The sequence below is a fragment of the Uranotaenia lowii genome, chromosome 1, assembly GCF_029784155.1.
Source record: "Uranotaenia lowii strain MFRU-FL chromosome 1, ASM2978415v1, whole genome shotgun sequence".
Lineage (NCBI taxonomy): Eukaryota > Metazoa > Arthropoda > Insecta > Diptera > Culicidae > Uranotaenia > Uranotaenia lowii.
This window is the reverse complement of record NC_073691.1, coordinates 52,228,150-52,247,443: the sequence shown is the minus strand read 5'-3', so window position 1 is coordinate 52,247,443 and position 19,294 is coordinate 52,228,150. Positions and strand designations below refer to the sequence as shown.

The 19,294-nt window shown below is 33.2% G+C and overlaps 1 protein-coding gene across 1 annotated transcript in view; it reads left to right on the top strand.

The window, feature by feature from the left end:
- LOC129757452 (uncharacterized) overlaps positions 1–19,294 on the top strand; it is a 171,115-nt gene that overhangs the window by 140,595 nt on the left and 11,226 nt on the right. Inside the window, exon 8 of the mRNA XM_055754687.1 lies at positions 1,413–1,582. Coding sequence (XP_055610662.1) covers positions 1,413–1,582 — 170 coding nt within the window. The remainder of the gene's footprint in view (positions 1–1,412; positions 1,583–19,294) is intronic.

Below are 19,294 nucleotides of genomic sequence, written 5' to 3'. Positions count from 1 at the left end.
TGTCTTTTTTGTCTTTTTTGTCTTTTTTGTCTTTTTTGTCTTTTTTGTCTTTTTTGTCTTTTTTGTCTTTTTTGTCTTTTTTGTCTTTTTTGTCTTTTTTGTCTTTTTTGTCTTTTTTGTCTTTTTTGTCTTTTTTGTCTTTTTTGTCTTTTTTGTCTTTTTTGTCTTTTTTGTCTTTTTTGTCTTTTTTGTCTTTTTTGTCTTTTTTGTCTTTTTTGTCTTTTTTGTCTTTTTTGTCTTTTTTGTCTTTTTTGTCTTTTTTGTCTTTTTTGTCTTTTTTGTCTTTTTTGTCTTTTTTGTCTTTTTTGTCTTTTTTGTCTTTTTTGTCTTTTTTGTCTTTTTTGTCTTTTTTGTCTTTTTTGTCTTTTTTGTATTTTTTGTCTTTTTTGTCTTTTTTGTCTTTTTTGTCTTTGTTTTCTTTTTTGTCTTTTTTGTCTTTTTTTAACCAAATTTTGATTTGAAATGCGAAATTTCCTTCATTGACAATGATCTAGGACGATTACTCTCTGGAGCCACTACTAGCAAATAAATATTTCATTGAGCCCACGTTTTTAAAATCAAATAAAATATCAATCAAAACTTCAATAGAACAAACGGCCTTAGATTGATTGACGTTTGTTGGATGCGTTCATTTTTGTGTCAATGATAAAAAAATAAGCATAAAAATATTCAATCTGATGCCCTCATTCGTCGTTATCATCTCTCCGATTTTATACCTCACAAAACGACAAGTCTTATGATTTCATTACCATCAGCCGGATGTTTTGTTTTCTGGTACCTTCTCTGGAGCCACCTGCAAAAGTATTAACTTATTTAAAGTAAGCTTTAATATCAATTATAAATAGAGAGCAACAGAAGTGTTCTTGAAGAATTTCAACGCTTCTTGAAGCTAGTCAGAGTGGTCGGTTTAGCTTTGAACTTGAATGAATTATTTTAGAAACGGATATCCTCCTCCGGAGAAATTTGAATTAGCAAAACCACTTTACCGGTGGAAAAAAAATCTTTTTTGGTTCTTCATATTAAAGCAAGAACTCTCGTTCCTTATGAATTCACAATTTAATCAGAGAATTGCGAACTGGCAAGACAAAGCAATGAAAAGCACTGTTTGTGGTGGCTCTGTCAAAACTCGGGAAAAAATTGCTTTTCGACTTATTTTTTTTTTGCTTTCAGATTTCAACAGAATTGGGCAATCGAATGTTCGCGATTTTTATTTTCATCTTTCATCGTTCCGATGATTGATAACATTTCCCGGTAAACGTAATCCTGTGATTACGGAAATTGTTCGACAGATGAAAAGCCGAATTTGATTTTCATGTCATCAGGCGTCGGGGGTGGGCTTTAGTCGATCAATGGCGTAATGAACAATTGAATGAACGTTTTCCTCATTTCTCCTTCGTCCTTTTTTTTTGCAGGTGTACCTGTATAAACCGGCCTTCGTCTACAAGTATGTTAGCAGTAATGGAATCGCGCTGGTCCAGCTGATGGCCTACATAAGCTCCTGCTGTAATCCAATTACCTACTGCTTCATGAATCGACGATTCCGGCAGGCGTTCCTCAACATATTTGGCTGCTATCGGCATCGGTAAGTGAGGGAAAACATGCTGTTATGATGTCCTCTCGCCGGATAAACACTGAACAAAAAGGCCATCCAATTATGCGTGATTGCCTTCGGGATTAATCTTTATGCAGTTGGAGTTAGCTGTTTAGGATTTGCTTTGGATCTTGCGTGGATAGCAAGAGGTCAAGAACAAGCAAACAACAAGTAACCGATAGCTTAGGGGTCAGTTCAGGGGTCGACAACCTTTTGGGACGGAAGCGCAGAAAAGTTTGAATTACAAAAATTTTCAATGTTCTTAAAAAGCCAAACTTTATTTTGACTTCGATCTCCAAGATTTTCGAGAGATTTCTAGTATCAAGGTTGCCAGAATTTTGTGCGCATGTATTCGGACAGGGCAATTCCGGGCTATTTTATCTAGGACCTGGCCAAATCGGGCATATGATTTCAAAATTTTTAATCCAAAATCCGGGCTCTCAACTCGCTATTGTCGCAACGAGTTCAGTTAATTTGTTAGAGCATTTCACTTACATACGATTGTATGTGGCACTTTATAAGTATATTATCTTTTGTGTGGGTGTTTTCATCAGAAGAGAAATAAGAATTTTTAGAAACATAAAATTTGTCGCTGTATTTTATCGATATTTTTGAAAGATATTAAATTTCTTAGGTTTTTGATGTCATATGAGGCACTCAGAGCCAAAGCGTCAGAGCCGTAGGAAGAACGCCAAATTGTGTAAATTCATCCGAAAATCAGTAAAATTAGTTCACCATTTGTATAACGGAAAGTTGTAATCCTTAAGTAACAAATTAGTGAATTTATGTTCATCGATGGTTCAAATCATGGAATCAGCTCCAAAATCTGGCCATTAAGCTTATTTGATTTGAACAAAGAATAAGTTTTTACCAGAAAGCCTTTGATTCGCTCAAAAAAACTTATTCTATGCTCAAATTGAATAAGCTAAATCTCCAAACTCTTGAGCATATTCACTGATGTTAATCATCAATGAAGTTTTAGTATATTAAACTTTCAAAAGTAAAAAAAATATAGAAATTTTTCGGTTCACACATGATACTTGCAATCTCGATCCAAATTCAAGTTTTTATTTGAAATTTGACTTGATAAAACCGCAAAAACAATATTTTTAAATTATCAAACTGGATAAAACATGTTTCTTTATCGGCAAATACTTTTCTCAAAAATTAACTCCTAAAATAAAATCTTGTGGATGTTTTTATTTCTAAAATGAAAACTGACAGACTTTGGTTACTTGTTTGAAATTTTCAAATAAAAATAACAATCAAAATTATAAAGTAGCAATCTCTTGCAATTTGTAATCTAAATTTAGAATATTTATTCTGAATCTGAACTCTCAACCTGAATATGAATATGAATTCAGGTTCAGAAATCAGATACAGCATTAACATTATAAACTCAGATTTAGCCCAAAAATGAGTGAAAATTATAAAGATAACTGATTATTAATCTTGAATGCTTGATTTATTTTCGAGTTTCAATAAGATTTCTGATGTGTAAAAATAAACTATTTCTGAATTTAGATTCCAGATCAATATTTTGATATGAGTCAAGAATTAAAATTTGTTGAAACCATCAATCTAGCGTTTCATATTTGATGTTTTGGATTTCCATCTGATTTCATTATTTCATTTTTATTATTTTAATCTGAATTAAATCATGAATTTCGAATGATGAATATAATTTTGACTTTTCAATTCTGGATCGCCATTTATAAGTTTGGAATTCTGCAAAAGAATTAAGTTTAAGAATGGATCTGAATATCTGATATCTGATCTCAGGTTGATTTCTAAATCTATGATCATTCAGAGTCCGGGAACTTAATTTCGGTGAGAACTACATTTCTAGAAATCAGATATGCAAAGTTTGGCGTTGTGTTGGTAATGAAAAGGATTCCCTTGACCATTTTTTCAGATATATAACTTTATGTGTTTTGAGAAATTTACAATGCAACATGGAAAAAATATTTTTGCACAATCACCTCGGAAATCTTCCATTGTCGACTTGAAAACTCATGAACTGTTTTTTTATCTGAATTTTTTTTCCCCAAATCAAAAAAATATATAAGGAGACGCACGTTTTTTCGATCTAACAAAAAGTTTTAAAATAGACGCGTTTGGTTTGTAACTGACCGGATTCTAATTGATCGTAGACTCAAAATTGAGTTTTTTCATATTCTGAAAATATTTTTTTTATAAATATGAGTTTCAAAAATTGAAATACAAAACCAAATTTTAAAAACAATTTCAAAACATCTCTTCAATGCTATTTTTTAATGACGATGCGAAATTAAAACCAAGGATCCTACAATGTGTGAAATATGAAAACAAAAATACAATTTCGATTTTGATAATAGGGAACCAAAACCCTGAAATGAGTTTAATGTATCTAAATTTATTATTTAGAAATGAATTTCCATGATTAAATGAAAAAAAAATTGTAATCTTTTAAATGAAGAGTTAATCACCGTAAATTTGTTTTAATGAAATTATTTTATCGGCTATATCGGTGAAATTTTATATTCTTTGAGAAAGAATATTTAAGAATTGAAAGAATATAGACGGATAGAAGATTAGAATAAGGTGAAAGATGTTTGAAAATGAGCGGGAGGGTATTTTTAATTTGAAAACTTTTCATCTCATTTCATCGTTTTGTTCCTCACGGGCCTACTACCTTGCAGTGGTTGATACTGATAGAGTTGTAGCAACCACCACACAATAGTAGGCCTAGCGTGGTTCGTCCCACAAGCGGAAACTTGCAGTACGAACGAACAAAAAGATGAAATGTGATCGCTCAGAAAAGCTTCAAATACGACCGAGACACATTTATCGATAGATGCGGTTCTCGGTATTGTATCATTACGTGCGGTCTAGTCGGTTTTTTTGACTATTCGCGCTACGGTCGATGGTCCGATACTAGGCTATCTACCGATGTAATGAAATGTGTTTTTTATTTTCTTTTTAGCCAAGTATTGATTTTTTAAATGAAGAGTTAATCACCGTAAATTTGTTTTAGGCCCGTGAGGAACAAAACGATGAAATGTGATGAAAAGTTTTCAAATTAAAAATACCCTCCCGCTCATTTTCAAACATCTTTCACCTTATTCTAATCTTCTATCCGTCTATATTCTTTCAATTCTTAAATATTCTTTCTCAAAGAATATAAAATTTCACCGATATAGCCGATAAAATAATTTCATTAAAAAAATTGGAATCTGTAGCAGAATTGTGAACCTGGGATTAGTTTTCGAGGTTTTGGCATCAGTTAAGATAGTTAATCTTGAATAACCTTACTAAATCATCAACTTTCGATTAGGAATTTAAAAAATTGAGTATAGAGTAGAACACCTTGCCTGCTTTTCTTGGACTCTTATGAGAAAGAGGAGGGGGGGTCGACACCCAGCCACCACCCCCCCCCCCTCCGTTCCTACGGCCATGTAAAGGGGTATAAGTGACAAAATGGACGATTTCGAGTTAATGATGCAAATGATTATTATTTTTTGAAACTATACTTAATTATTTTTTCGGATTTTTAGTATTTCATTTACACAATGTTACATTCCACAAATTCTCGAAAAAAATATGGACGATGGCCTAACACAACGATAAAAAATATCTATGCACTTATACCCCATTGGCTCCAAGGGCCTCATATCAAAAACATTTTCCAAATAAATGTTAAATTTGGTGGATGAATTGCAAGAAATAATTCGATTGCCTTCATAATTCATCAACTCATGGCCGTAGGAACGGAGGGGGTTTTGGGGGTTAAACCCCCCCCATGAGAGTCCATCAAGACCAAGTGAGGTTTTCTACTCTACACTCAAACTTTCTTATTCCTAATCAAATTTTGATGATGAGGTAACGTTATTCGATAGTAAAAATCTTGACTCAGAACTGATGTCAAAATCTCAAAAACTGATCTCAGATTCAGAATTCAGCTACAGTTTTTAAAAATTTTCTCACTTATTGGTACATATTCTATTCTGAATACTCAATTTAAAATAAGATTTGATTCATTTCCGAAGTTCTGGTTCCTTATAATCAAAATCGAAATTGTATTTGTTTTCATATTTCGGACTATGTATCCAGTTAAGGATTCTCGATTTTCAATTCGAATCATCATCAAAAGTTTAAATGGAAAGCTGTGTTTGAAATCGTCGTTTAAATTTGGATTTACATTTCCTGTAATGTTTGTTTCATGATTTTCGGAACTCATATGCATTTTTTACATTCAGTTAATATTTTTCTGAACATGGAAAAAACAAACTTAGAAATCTTCTGAGTTTTTGTTTCAAATTCAGGTTCAAAGTTCATGAACTTTATTTAAACATCACAAAGCATCAAAATGGCGAAATAGGTTCACCATTCAAAAATTTAGATTTGCAAGTCCAATTAGAAGTACATAATTTTAATAAAGAATAATCATTGAAATCCAAAACATCCGAATAATAATTATGGATTCATGATTGAGGACTTTGAAACTGGTTTCGATTCTTGGCTCATATGTTTAAATTCAGAACCGTTTTCATTTTCGTTTCAGAAAACGTATTGTGATCTCGAAACAGATTGAAAATTAATATTTTGAATACAGGTTCAACATTAAGATTCAGATTCAGCTCGTAATTGAGTTCCTTAATCAAAATGAAATGATTTGAAGCTAAAATCTTTAACTAGGATCGAGTTTGCATCAATCTTATTTGAAACGCAAATTTTTTATCTTTTACTTTTAAAAATTGGATTCATTTTTTGAGTTTTTTTTTTTTTCAAAATTGAAGCCTTTTTTTAAAAAAAAACTATTGTAAGTTCAAATCAAATAAGCAAAATAAGGCTTGCAAGATTACCGCTTTTTACCCAGAATTGCCCGAATGTTGAATAAAAATAAAATGGGAAAGGTTTGGCCCTGCCCGGTTGCCCAAATTCAGTTGAAAATCTCATGATTTTGTCTAGATTAACCACATTTTTTTTGGAAAATCAAACAATTCAAATTGCACCATTTTAATTTTTGATTTTGTCGCTCACAAATGAAATTTTTCAAGCTAGATTTATTAAAATAATCATAAACGATTTTATGGTAGCCTGAAATACGATTCAAAATTTGATTATATATTTCGATTAAAAAATTTTCTTCTTCATTTTTGTTGAATAGTTTGTGGATTTTAGCCAACTTTTTCCGGAGATTGTCTGAGTTTTGGTTTGAAAATTTGGAAATAGAATGCGCGAGTTTCGCTAGATTTAAAAAAAAATATCCCCGATTTGCTCGGCCCGGATGCGTGCGGAAGTTCTTTTGACAATCTAAAGCTAAGTTCACCAGAATTTTATGCACATTTTGAGATTTCATCCATCGATGAAAGTAAGTTTCCAACTGTTTATTAATCATCGTTTGAAAGAGTTTAGGATGTATTTTCAAAAGTTTTTATTTAACAGGACAAACTATTCATGTAAAAGAACTTAGAAATGAATATTTTTAACTTTTTTTTTATTCATGCATTGTTTGAGCAAAAATTTCATATGAAAAAATAGGTCACCAAAACCCCCCCCCATGAGTTCGTTCTTCCTACGGCCCTGCATCAACTTCAACCGAGAAGATCAAAGCTCAAACAAATGAAACAAATGAAATGCGTTTCAGATTAAGGTTTCCAGATTTTTTCCTCACGTTTCCGGACCGGAGAAATTCTCAAAATTGGAAAAAAAAAAACAAAGAGATTTAAAAAAAAATGTAAAATCATCGAATCGCACCAGCGGATTAAACGGTATTTTAGGCTTCCAAAAAACAGTTCAAGATTCTTTTGATTAATTTAGCTCAAAAGTAGGTATTCGTTTTGGACGCAAGAATCAAAAATTGTATATGACTCGATTCGAGTTTTGTGTGTGATTAAGTGAGTGAATTCGGGAAAAAAATCCGGAATATTTTCACCTAAATCTGGGCATTCGGGCTGGCCCCGACTTTTCCCAAATATTATATCAAATATTCAGACGAGTCCGGCTAGATCCAGACAATCTGAAAAGCTTATTTAAGGTGGTTTGAGAACAATAAGTTTTCCGTGTTTGTAAAACTAATTGAATGTTATAAATTAAGTATAGAAAAAAGGGATTTTCGTTAAAGTAAACGTGAAAAAGTCGGAAAAACGTGCTGAATTCTTCCAAAATCACTTTTGAATTTTTCCCAATCAGAAGAGGATCATTATGTGGTAGCGTGCGCGCCTCTCTCTCTCTTTGAATGTCAAGGTTCGAATCTCCTGGCTGTATCCAAACTTTTCAAAAAAAGGTTAAAATTTACATCGGAGAATTTATTAATTTGCACAAAAATCATAGGCAAGGTAGGTTTCACAGAAGAAACAAAAATGATGTTGATTTTTCCTATCAAAATACTCAATTTACTCTTACAAACCTGGAAGTTCAAATTTACCCATGTGAACGTTACTTAAAAAATCTACAAAAAAAATGTATGAGTTTGAAACCAAAATGAAGGCTTTCAGACCCCAGAGTTTAAGAAATTCAAAAATGACCCCAAATCGACTCAGTCTGCTGTACATTGAGCTTTTAAAAACCGTTTGTTTTTTTTTGCTGTTTTCAGATCTTTTTTTTTTTTTTTTTTTGATAAATAATGTCGTTTTCGTTTATGGAAGTGAAGTAGGCGTGTGCCGAGAAAGGCGTGTTTTTTACCATCTGCCAAATTCAAACTTGCAAAAAATTGAAATTTTTGGTAAAGAATTCAATTATTAACTGGGAAATCGTTTCCAATTGCCTCACATCAAGTCTTATCGAGATTCAGTGTTCCGGAGGATTGGAAAGTCTTGATTCATTCGAGGAAGGCAAGCGGGATGACGATGAAACTATCTGCAAGAAGAGCTGCCGGTCGTTCGGCAGGAGGTACATGAAAAGTAGGAGTCCAAAGAGGTCAAGTTTTAAATTGTCGAGGTTGCAAAGCTAAGTATTCAGTTCTTCTCTTTTTTTACTATATTTTTATAAACTTTTATCAAGCGACTAAGTAGGTTATTTCGAAAAAAAAATCATTGTGTATTATGTTTGAAAGCATAATGAAACGCAATTTTGAAAAATATTTCTGTTTTTTTTAAAGGACTGTGTACAATTTTTTAAATCATTGATGAACTTAAAAAAAATATTTTTATCATAAAAAGCAAAGGTGTAAATAAGTGTTGTTGTGAATGAATATTACAAATTTGATTTTTTTTAAACAAACCAACTAATTTAAACTGAAATTACACTATAAGGATGATATGACTATTGCTTTATGTTGATAAGCCAAACATTACTGTAGAAGTATAACTCAAATGCATTTAATTGTATAATGAAAGTTTATTCCATAAAGTTGAACATCACACTTTCGGTAATTTGTGGATTTTGGTCCCGTGATTTTTAAGGTAAAAAAAATCCAATTTTGATGGTTTCCGGCTTAAATTTTTTCGAAGTCCTTAATGTGTTAGTATCATAATAATTTATTTAACTGTGTTGTTTTATTTCTTCAAAAATTGAAAAACTTTTTGAACTGCAGTTTTTATTTTTTTTTCCTTTTTTTTCCTTTTTTTTTTCTTTTTCTTTTTGCTTCAGTTAATCATTAATCCATCTATTTGGTAGGAGTTCGACCAGATCTAATTGAATGCCATCAGCATTTTATACAAATATTTTCAAATATTGAAAAACTTTAGGTTTTCGACCAGAATCAGTAGTTAACAATCCAAGTAATACATACGACTTATTCATTTTCGTGGCATCGCCCTCCTTTAAGAACTCCGTAAATGAATTTTAAAATGCAGACCCGGTCGGTGGTCGGATTATAAAACAGATGAGGCCGTAGCTTAGATAGGTGAACCCAGAGTAACTTTACGGAAAATAATTTGCATTGTGGTAAAAGAAATAGAATATCTTTATTATTTATTATGTTATTTTTTCTGTTTTTGCTATTACATATTTTATGATTGCTACACGCTGTTACTGAGAAACAGTTTAGAACCCTGAGGGTAAAAATGTAAAAATTTAAACCTCATATTGTTTCATCGTTCATTAGTCATGTGAATTCATTAGAAGGCCTCTTTAGGAGCAAATAGGAGTTTCATTAGGAAACGTAGGAAGTTTAGGAGCATAGGTTCAAAGTGGTTACTTTACCTACCAAGGTAATATCCCATGCCACAAAACCCTTACCCCCAAACATTCAGCGTGGAGATCTGTGGAGGGATGGCGTACAGCCGGTCTCCGCTAAACATATCTCCACATGTGCTGCACCTCCTTTCCTCCTATCGACTACATGGACTTGGCCGGCGTCGTTATTGGTTCATTTAAAAGTAGGAGATCCTCAAAATTGTACAGTGAGATTGTGTAGCTTGTTCCCAGCACCTTTCATTTGGTTCATTGTGCAATGTTGATTATCTCGAACCAATCACGGAGTGCAACCATTATGCCATTGGCCATGGGGCCGCAGGTGGACCGTAGTTGATAGCAAGCTCAAGCTCAATAATGTCGTTTTCGTTTATGTTTCCGGCAAGTCTCAGCAACACATTCTACATCATGTGAAAATTCATAACTTCATAAACCATGTTGAAAAAAAAACTACGCGCTCGTGATATTTTATATGTTGAAGCTGAACAATTTATCTCTTTTTTTTTGTAAAATCCTTTCATTAATATGTTTATTTTAATCAGTTGTTCAAGAAAATAAAAGTTTTTCAAATTATAGTTTAAAATTGTTTTGCCGTATTTATTGTTGGGGCTTGTGATATAGCTCAGTTGGCAAGTCTGTTGTCTCCTGAGCCGATGTCCGTGAGTTCGAGCCCGAGAGTAAACATCGAACACAGTTGTACCGGATAAGTTTTTCAATAACGATCCGCCAACTGTAACGTTGAGAAAGTCGCGAATGCCATAAAGATGGTAAAACGACTATAATCGAAACAAAAAAAAAGTATTTATTGTTAAAAATTTGTATTCCTAACGATACATTTTCATGATTGTTAGTCTCGTTGAACACCTTTAAAAGTCGCTGTTTTTTTTTATTTTTACGCTATTCTTTTTAAATTTTAAGAAAGAAAACACTTGGATTTTTAGTTACAGGTTATAAGTCGAACATTTATTTACATTAATTTTCAATTTATGTTTGCTGAACGAACTTTCATTATTCATAGCTCAGCTGTTTAAAATAAAGGAAAGTCTTAACGACCCTGAAACACCCTGAAAGACCCTGAAACAGATGGAAAAAAAAAATTCGATCAAAGTTCAAGCGGTAAATCGTTCTAGAAGATAGTCCTTAAAGACTTTATAGCTAACTATAAATTTGAATAAAAGTAAGAATGATTAATTCCATAACGATATTGGAAGCCAAAGGTTTAATAAGGCCCAATTCAACCTTTCAATTGGAGAAGTGTTAAAGCAGGTTGATTTTTCTGTCTGATTCACCTATAGGACAAAAAACAGGTCCAATGTCGTGTATATAAAAAAAAAACATTTTACCTATAAAGTAAACAAAATACGATGATCAGATTGGAAAAAAAATCGCTGAATTAATCGAAGCGAATTTTCTAGCGAGCACCTAGCGGCTGAATTTATCGTAGTAGAATGAGAGAAAAAAATACTAAAAAATATATATCTAGTACTAAATTTGACTGATGATCTGTGGAAGATGCAAATCAGTGAATGGTACATAATGATTGGCACAATTAACAGCCAACTATACAAAAAATGCCTACGAAGGCGACCGTTGGTCTTCCATAATACTTCCAAAGGTTCTTCAAAGTTGATACCCTGTTTTGATTGGATCTGGAATCGTGCCGTCATGTGAAAACCGTGTTGGAGTGATAAAAAGTTAATACCTTATATGGCCGGGCTTCGACCAGACCGAACTGAGCGCCATGAGAAAATTATAAAAGAACCGAAAATTAATCTTATACAATCCCTATCCTAGATCCAAAAAGCGAGAATGTTTGAGTGAATGAATTCTTTGAATTAAAAACTATCGATTTTGGTCCATAAATATCAAGGATTAAGTCTCTTGATGAAAATATTTGCACATTAAGTTCGAGTGCTACGAAAAAATCCTGATGGCGTTCAGTTCGATCTGGTCGAATCCTGACCATATGCACAATGTAGACAATCTGCTAAACTTGTCATAACTTTTATAAAATAGAAAATTTTGAGTTATTTTGAAGGTCAAGCTTCAGGAAATAAAGAACGTTAACAAAAACAGCCAAGATTCAGAAAAACGGTAGTTCATAGTGTGCAATACAGATGGCGCATATGTTGCCCAAACATTCTGATAAATTAACTTATTCAAAAGACTCAATCTCAAAATCTTTAAATCTTTCAGAGTGTTCTTAGCACTAACTCACCACCTTTATGCGAATCATACCTAAGTAGCTTGCCAAATCGTGACTTCAACCTTCCTCTGCTGAATTTCTCCTCGAACGACGTCTTCCGGAAGCTGTCTACGTTAGATGAAACAAAAGGACCTGGACCAGATTACATTCCTAAAATTCTGGTTAAGAAATGCGCCGATCTGTTATCCGTACCAATTTCGATCATCTTTAACCAAACGTTAACGGAAGGTACTTTTCCCACCGCATGGAAAATCGCATCGATCAGTCCAATCCTCAAATCCGGCGACGCGCATCGAGTGGAAAACTACCGAGGGATTTCGATTCTAAGCTGTTTGCCTAAGGTATTCGAGAGCCTCGTTTATGACGTACTTTATCAATCGGTGCACCACTGTTTTTCTGAAGATCAACATGGATTCATGAAACGTAGATCTACGACCACCAATCTTATGACGTACGTTTCGAAGTTGGTTACTAGGCTGGATAAACGTCAACAAGTCGATGCAGTTTATGTAGACTTGAGCAAGGCTTTTGATAGAGTACCGCACAAATTTGTCATCGAAAAAATGCGTCAGATAGGACTACCTGATTGGTTTTGCAAATGGATCAACTCTTATCTCGTAGACCGGACTGCTTACGTACGACTAAACAACGTGAACTCGACGCCTTTTCAAATCACTTCTGGAGTTCCACAAGGAAGCCATCTGTGACCTTTGATCTTCGTTCTTTTTATCAACGATCTATGCGCTATCATTGAATCGGATAAGTTGTTGTACGCCGACGATCTAAAGATAACCATAGCTTCACTAGTTGACTGCTGTGCTCTCCAAAAAGACATCGATTCAATTCAAACGTGGTGTCATGAGAATGGTATGGCTCCTTATATTTCCAAATGTAGTGTCATATCTTTCACTCGTAAACGTCAACCTTTGAACATCGAGTACAAAATGTACTTTAAGCCGCAATTCCATTGTCAAGGACCTTGGCATAATTTTGGACACCAAGCTCACTTTCTCGCAGCATATCTCGACTACAACAGCTAAGGGCTTTGCGGTTCTTGGCTTCATACGACGAAACACGCAATTCTTCAACGACTACTACAGCCTAAAAGCACTTTATTGTGCTCTTGTACGCAGCATTGTCGAATACGGAGTACAAATCTGGGCTCCATACCAGGTTGTACAGGCAAACCGGATCGAAAGAGTACAACGATGCTTCTTCAAATACGCTCTGCGCCAGATACCATGGAACGACGCCTTAAACCTCCCGCCTTACGAACAGCGCTGTTTGTTGCTGAGTCTACCGACGCTGGCATCAAGGCGCATTCTTCTACAACGGCTCTTTGTCTTTGATATTCTACAGAATAATGTGGACTGCCCAGAATTGTTGTCGTTACTTCCGTTTAAGGCTCCTGTAAGATCTTCTCGGATGCAGGAGTTCCTCAGACTTACTACTAGACGAACCCGATACGGACAAAACAACCCTTTGGATACATGTTGAGCTCGTCACAAAATTTTGAAAATGTGAACATTACATTAGCAGGCATGGTCGTAGGAATTTAAAGACCTAACTCGAAAAACGCTATCAAAGTTATTCGCAAAAGAAGTTGGTGTATGAATTTTGGATACGGTCCTTAGTTTTAAATATCGAATTTTCAATAAGATTAGACTCACTTAGGTTGCCAGATTGCCTGGATTTTTCTCGAATGTTTTTACTTTATTTACGAAATCAAACAAAACTTTAAATTTTTTAGAAAAGTTTACACAATAAGCTGGCTGATGTGGTTCGATGTGAAAATAAAAAACTTTTCGAGTTGTTTTCTTCTTGACGTTAATTGATGAACTCCCAAATCTGCTCGGATATTGCCCTGATTTTGGGTTGTAAACTTTGAATTCAAATGCCCAAATTTGGCATGGTTTTTAGATAAAAAAAAAAGCTCGGATTTCCCCTACCCGAACAAGTGACCGGAGACCAAATTGTGAAATCTGTATCCAGTTTATTATTCTTGATATTCATTTAGGTTCATCATTGGGGAAAATCCTGATTAGAGTCGCGATTTTTCATTTAAAACTAAAATAAGATTCATTTTTCATGTTCGAAACTCATCATTCCGGAATATTTGAAACGAATTTTTAAAATAACAAAAAAAAAATTAAGATTTGGATTTGAAATTTTTACTTTTAATTCTTAAGCTGATTTGAAACTTAAAAAAGTTCTATAATAGTGATCCAGAATTGAAATATGATAATTTCATCATTCGGAAGATTCACCATCTAAATTATGAATGATTAATTGAAGAAAGATATCATATATAAAATTAAATATTCAAAATTCAAATAAGAGATTTCTGGTTAAGGATTTTGTTGTAAAATGCCATTCATGTTTCATGTTAGAAATTTTCGTTTGGAATCAGAAATTAGGAATTCAGAGTTTTCAATTCAGGCTCAAAATGCAAAATTCAGATTCGGAATTAAAATAAAAAAATTTCCAAAACAAAACACAAAACATGTGAAAACCACTATTACAAAATATGATCTGAACTCCTTTTCAAGTTTGCGTTCTTTGAAAAATATGAACTTGAATTTAATTTTTTTTTTCATAGGATTTTGATAATGAAATAAGTTACTAATGATAATTGATTGTTAATAAAATGACTTGTAGTTAATCTTCAGGCGCAGCTAAAATTAAGCTGGAAATATATTTAATTGATTTGTTATATAATATTTTTTATATTGTAGATACTTCAATAACAAAGATTTAAATTAAAATCTGAATTTATCTAGCTTACAAGAGTTGGAAATAAATCAAATTTGTACCCCAAACAAGATTTTCTTTCAAATGAAGCCTTCAAGATCCCTCATTTGTTTTGTAAAGCTTAAAAAAACTGAACACTTTAAGGACTTATTTTCTAAAGTAATAATTTCAAATGATTAACTTTTAATATAAAAGAACTTAAACCCGAATAATGAGCTACTTTTAGTGTTACTTTTTTTTTTGCTATGCATCTTTCAAACAAAAATGTTATAGGAAAAATGTTGTCACCAAGCCATTCGGCCTAAGGACCATTCGGCCTTATAATATTCGGCCAAATAACCTTCGGCCTAATGTCCCATTCGGCCTATTGTCCTATTCGGCCGAATATCCTTTGGCCTTTTAACCCACTCAGCCTAGCGACCTTCGGCCTAATATCTTTCGAACTATCGGCCTTCGGCCGAATGTCCGAACCTCTAAAACAGATACCAGATATTGAACACCAGTAAAACAGAAACCAATTAAAAAAAATTATATACAGTAGAAAAATTAAACAAAAATTGTTGTGCAATTGTTGAAGCTTCTTCATATTATCATTAAGACCTTCGGATTCTTAAACCCACAATCTCCAATACAAGAATATATGTTTAAATTTGACCTTAGTTTTTTATGCTGGATAAAGAAAACAACTTTTTCTTGATTGGGAAGAAATTTTGTTAAAGGGCAAATAAAATTATTTGGTAATGTAATGACTAGTTTCAAAAATTTGTCTTTTGAGATGATTTCTGGAAGAGTAGCAACCTTCAATATCTGTATTTTCTAAACATTGTACAAATTAGTTCAATCATTAAAACCTGTTCAATATTAAAATCATGGTGTTCAATAACTGCGACGAAAACAATTTAAATGATGGTTTTAAAACGAATTTCCATGAAAAAATCATATCGATTCGAAGCTGGGGCTTAAGCTTAAGCTACTCTGTCGAAATTTCACCTAAAAAACCTTTCGTTATTTTTTATTGGCCGAAAATTCGCCGAATCCCAACGATAGTTTTCAATATATAGTGTTTTTATGTTCATGAACGTTTCAAGAAGTAGAATAACAATATGACACAATATGCACACTATTTCAATCGCTTTAGAAAAAATTACAAATTGGAATTATGGCATTGATTCATTAAACCAATCCGCTAAAACCCAGTCCCAACGCCTGTTTTTAGACGGGTTTTACTGAAATCTTTATATGACCAATCAATTTTTAACTAACATTTTGCGAAAATGTTTCAAAATTGGTTATTGTTACAATTCATACTAAAAACAAATATTTGACAAAAAATTCAAACGATTTACGCAAGGTTTCCGTCAACTTTTGATCAAATAGGCTTACGTTTGCTTACGTATCTATATGTTGTGCCAATGTTAATCGAGTTGAGCTTCAATTACTTTTTGGATTTTTCAGAGGAAAGAAAAACAACTTAAAATAAACCAAAATATACATTTTTGAATTTTCATTTGTTCAAAAATGATTCTCTAAAATTGGATTTAAAAAGGAATAATACCTTGCTGGTTTGCCTTGCTGACCCGAATACTTTCAATACTTTTACTAAAAATTACTCAATTTGCTGACTGCTTTTAAGAAATACATCGAATAAAGACAGTAGAGATGTACCGAATATTCGGTCGGCCGAATATTCGGCGCCGAATATCGCCAAAAAACCGTTAAGCCGAATATTCGGCTCACCGAATAGTTGAGCTAAGTATTCGGCCGAATAGGCCGAATATTTATTATTTAAAATTTGTACAAAAACAGACTTTTCAAATTTTTCAACTGTCGTTGGATAATTTATCAAAGAACTAAAGTTAATGTCGAAAAACCTTCAAAATCATCAAAAACTTTCACATCAAAAAATGTTTTCAGTTAAGCATTCTAAATGTATCCGTGTATGTTTCACTGTAGACAGCTTTATTCTTTGATTATCGTTTATTCCTAGTTTTCTTGCTATATCCTGGCTTGCCCATAAACCAAATAAATAATTCGAGAAAAAATAAATCTGACCGGGATGGCCTCATATTTTTTAAACTTTCCGAATTTTACACGGATTTATTGAGATTTTTTGCTAAATAAAAAAAAAAAAAATATCTCCTTGATTTTTTTTAAATTTTCCTTTACAAACGATTTTTTAGAGTAAGTTTATTCGTTAGATACTACATATTTGAACACTGATGTTGTAATTCGATTACAACTTTAAATTTCAAGTAATTTTATTTCTTATTTCCTTGTATGTTTTAGAATAATGCTTAGTTACTGTTCAGATTTTCCCTTTTTTTATTACAAGTTTTTAGGAAAATCGGCCGTGTGGAAAAAAAAGTATTTTATGCATAAGGATGAAGATTATCGTTCTTTTTGACAACCAGCTTGATGACATCTAGCAAAAATTGGACATTCATCTGATTCAACATAAAAAAGCAATTTCAAATAGCTTAACGCCTGTTTTGACATGTTTTGTCCCAGGTTTCACTGGATTTTACGTCCTAGAAGCGACAAATCATCTGATGTCCTTTCAGCTGTTGGTGACATTTTGAAAATCAAAGAGACCTCTACTTAAAAAAGATCTGATACATTTAGTTGGAAATAATGGACTTAAAAAGATGAGGGACATTAAGATACCAGAAATAGAAGTTTTCTATTAGAAATAGCAGTAGAAATAGAAGTATTTCTATTGAAAACTCAACATGATATTCGACCGAATAATCGGACGAATATTCGTTTGGCCGAATAGTTGAAAAGGTCAATATTCGGTATTCGGCCGTTTGACGAATACCACTATTCGGTACATCTCTAAAAGACAGTCTATAGTAATTCTACGTTAAACTTGCGGTCATGAATAATAGACAACCTCTTAAACTTTTTTTTCTCAAACATCAAATTGTTCTGTGCAATCCATTCCCATTTATTGTATTGACCGTTTACTCATAAATTACGAGATATTTTGACGAAAATCGTTTAGTGCGTAATTCTAGTAAATTTAAGAGTATTTCAATCAAGATGCGAATCTTCATACCACAAGGGCGGCAGGTTGCAAACCTCTGGCTTAGCTCAATGTCAGTGCTCAAAATGTTTGCATAATCTCAGCGTCGTCGCTCGAGGACTTTCTTATCGTATAACTTAAACGTAGTCCTTCAGACCCGTTACTTCAAAGCCATTCATATCTATTTTCTCCGAATTTTCATCCACCGAACAATCTGAGCTGTATCGAGTACATAAACATGAAACTTCCTCCCAGAGCGCAGTTCCTTCTTTAATAAAAAAAAAATATATTAACAACATTCCATCCATACCCGTTCCACTTGTGGCACTCAATTTTCGCCAACTTTTAACAGCTCCATTATCTCATAAACTTCCACATTCCGCACGACCATCCGGTCCGCCATCATAAAACAGCCAAGAGAGAGAGAGAATCAACGCCATATTTTGTTAGGAAAAGCCATCTGTCGGCGAACATCTTCCCGGAACGTTGCCCACCAAGCTTATCAATGCCGGCCTCTCCGCTTGCCATCGACGAGAATCAGAACCCAGAAGAAGAAGTTGCAACGGGCAGCAAACGTCACATTTCCATTCCGGACCGGGGCGGATTAAAGTATCCTGTTAATTTTATAAACCGGAAGAATCGAGAGAAGAGGAAAAAATACTTCGCCGTTCAAAACAGATAAGCTTCATCATCACCTAATCCGAAGTGGCTGTGTATTAATGTATCCCGGATTATTTAGGATGAATATCCGAAAGTTTTTTGTTCGCCAAAACTGCTAAGCTAAGCCAATGAAGGAGAAAAATTCGAAACGGAGAAATTCTAAGAATTTTAATTATTGCGATGAATTATGTCATCCTTAATCCGGTCAACGACTTGATGGATTTGATTAAAAAAATCTATTAAAATCGGGTAAATTCAAGATTTAACGCTCAAAGTTATAGAAATTCAGTAACTTCGTTATTCCATAAATTCTATCTATGTTATTGATGTCTAGCTGATTGTATACTAGTAGATTTGGGGTCCGGGGTAATATTGATCACTTTTTTCAATATTTTTCGATTATTTTCTTCTGTTATGGGGAATGTCACATGTTTGATAGTTTTAAAACCAGTACCTAGTGGACTCCTATAAACGTAAAACATGGTTGCAAAAATTTATAAGGCTACTTTAAATTTGATTTAAAAATCGATTTCGTATCTGTTTTGAACCTGATGCTTTGGGGTAACATTTGTCAGTCTCTATTTTCAACGGTTTTTACGAGTTTTCTTGATCATAAAATAAAGGATACAAAACACCTTCATAATATTTACAAATGCTAGTTTATAAATTTAACTTGCTTCTAAACGTTTTCTTTTAAAAACTTTTGTAATCGCAAAAATAACTAGGGGAGATAGGGGCATAATGGCCACCTTAAGGAAAACTCTTATTTAACCATAGAGAATACAGTAATAATATGCGAATTACATCATTGTTTCCTGTTCAGACACTCAAATAGTCTATTGCCTAATTGGATGAAACTTGAAAAAGTAGATAAAAACGTTCAAAGATGCATTTTAAAATTTTTGCCGAAAGCTGAAAACTAGTCACTGTAGGGGTATAATGA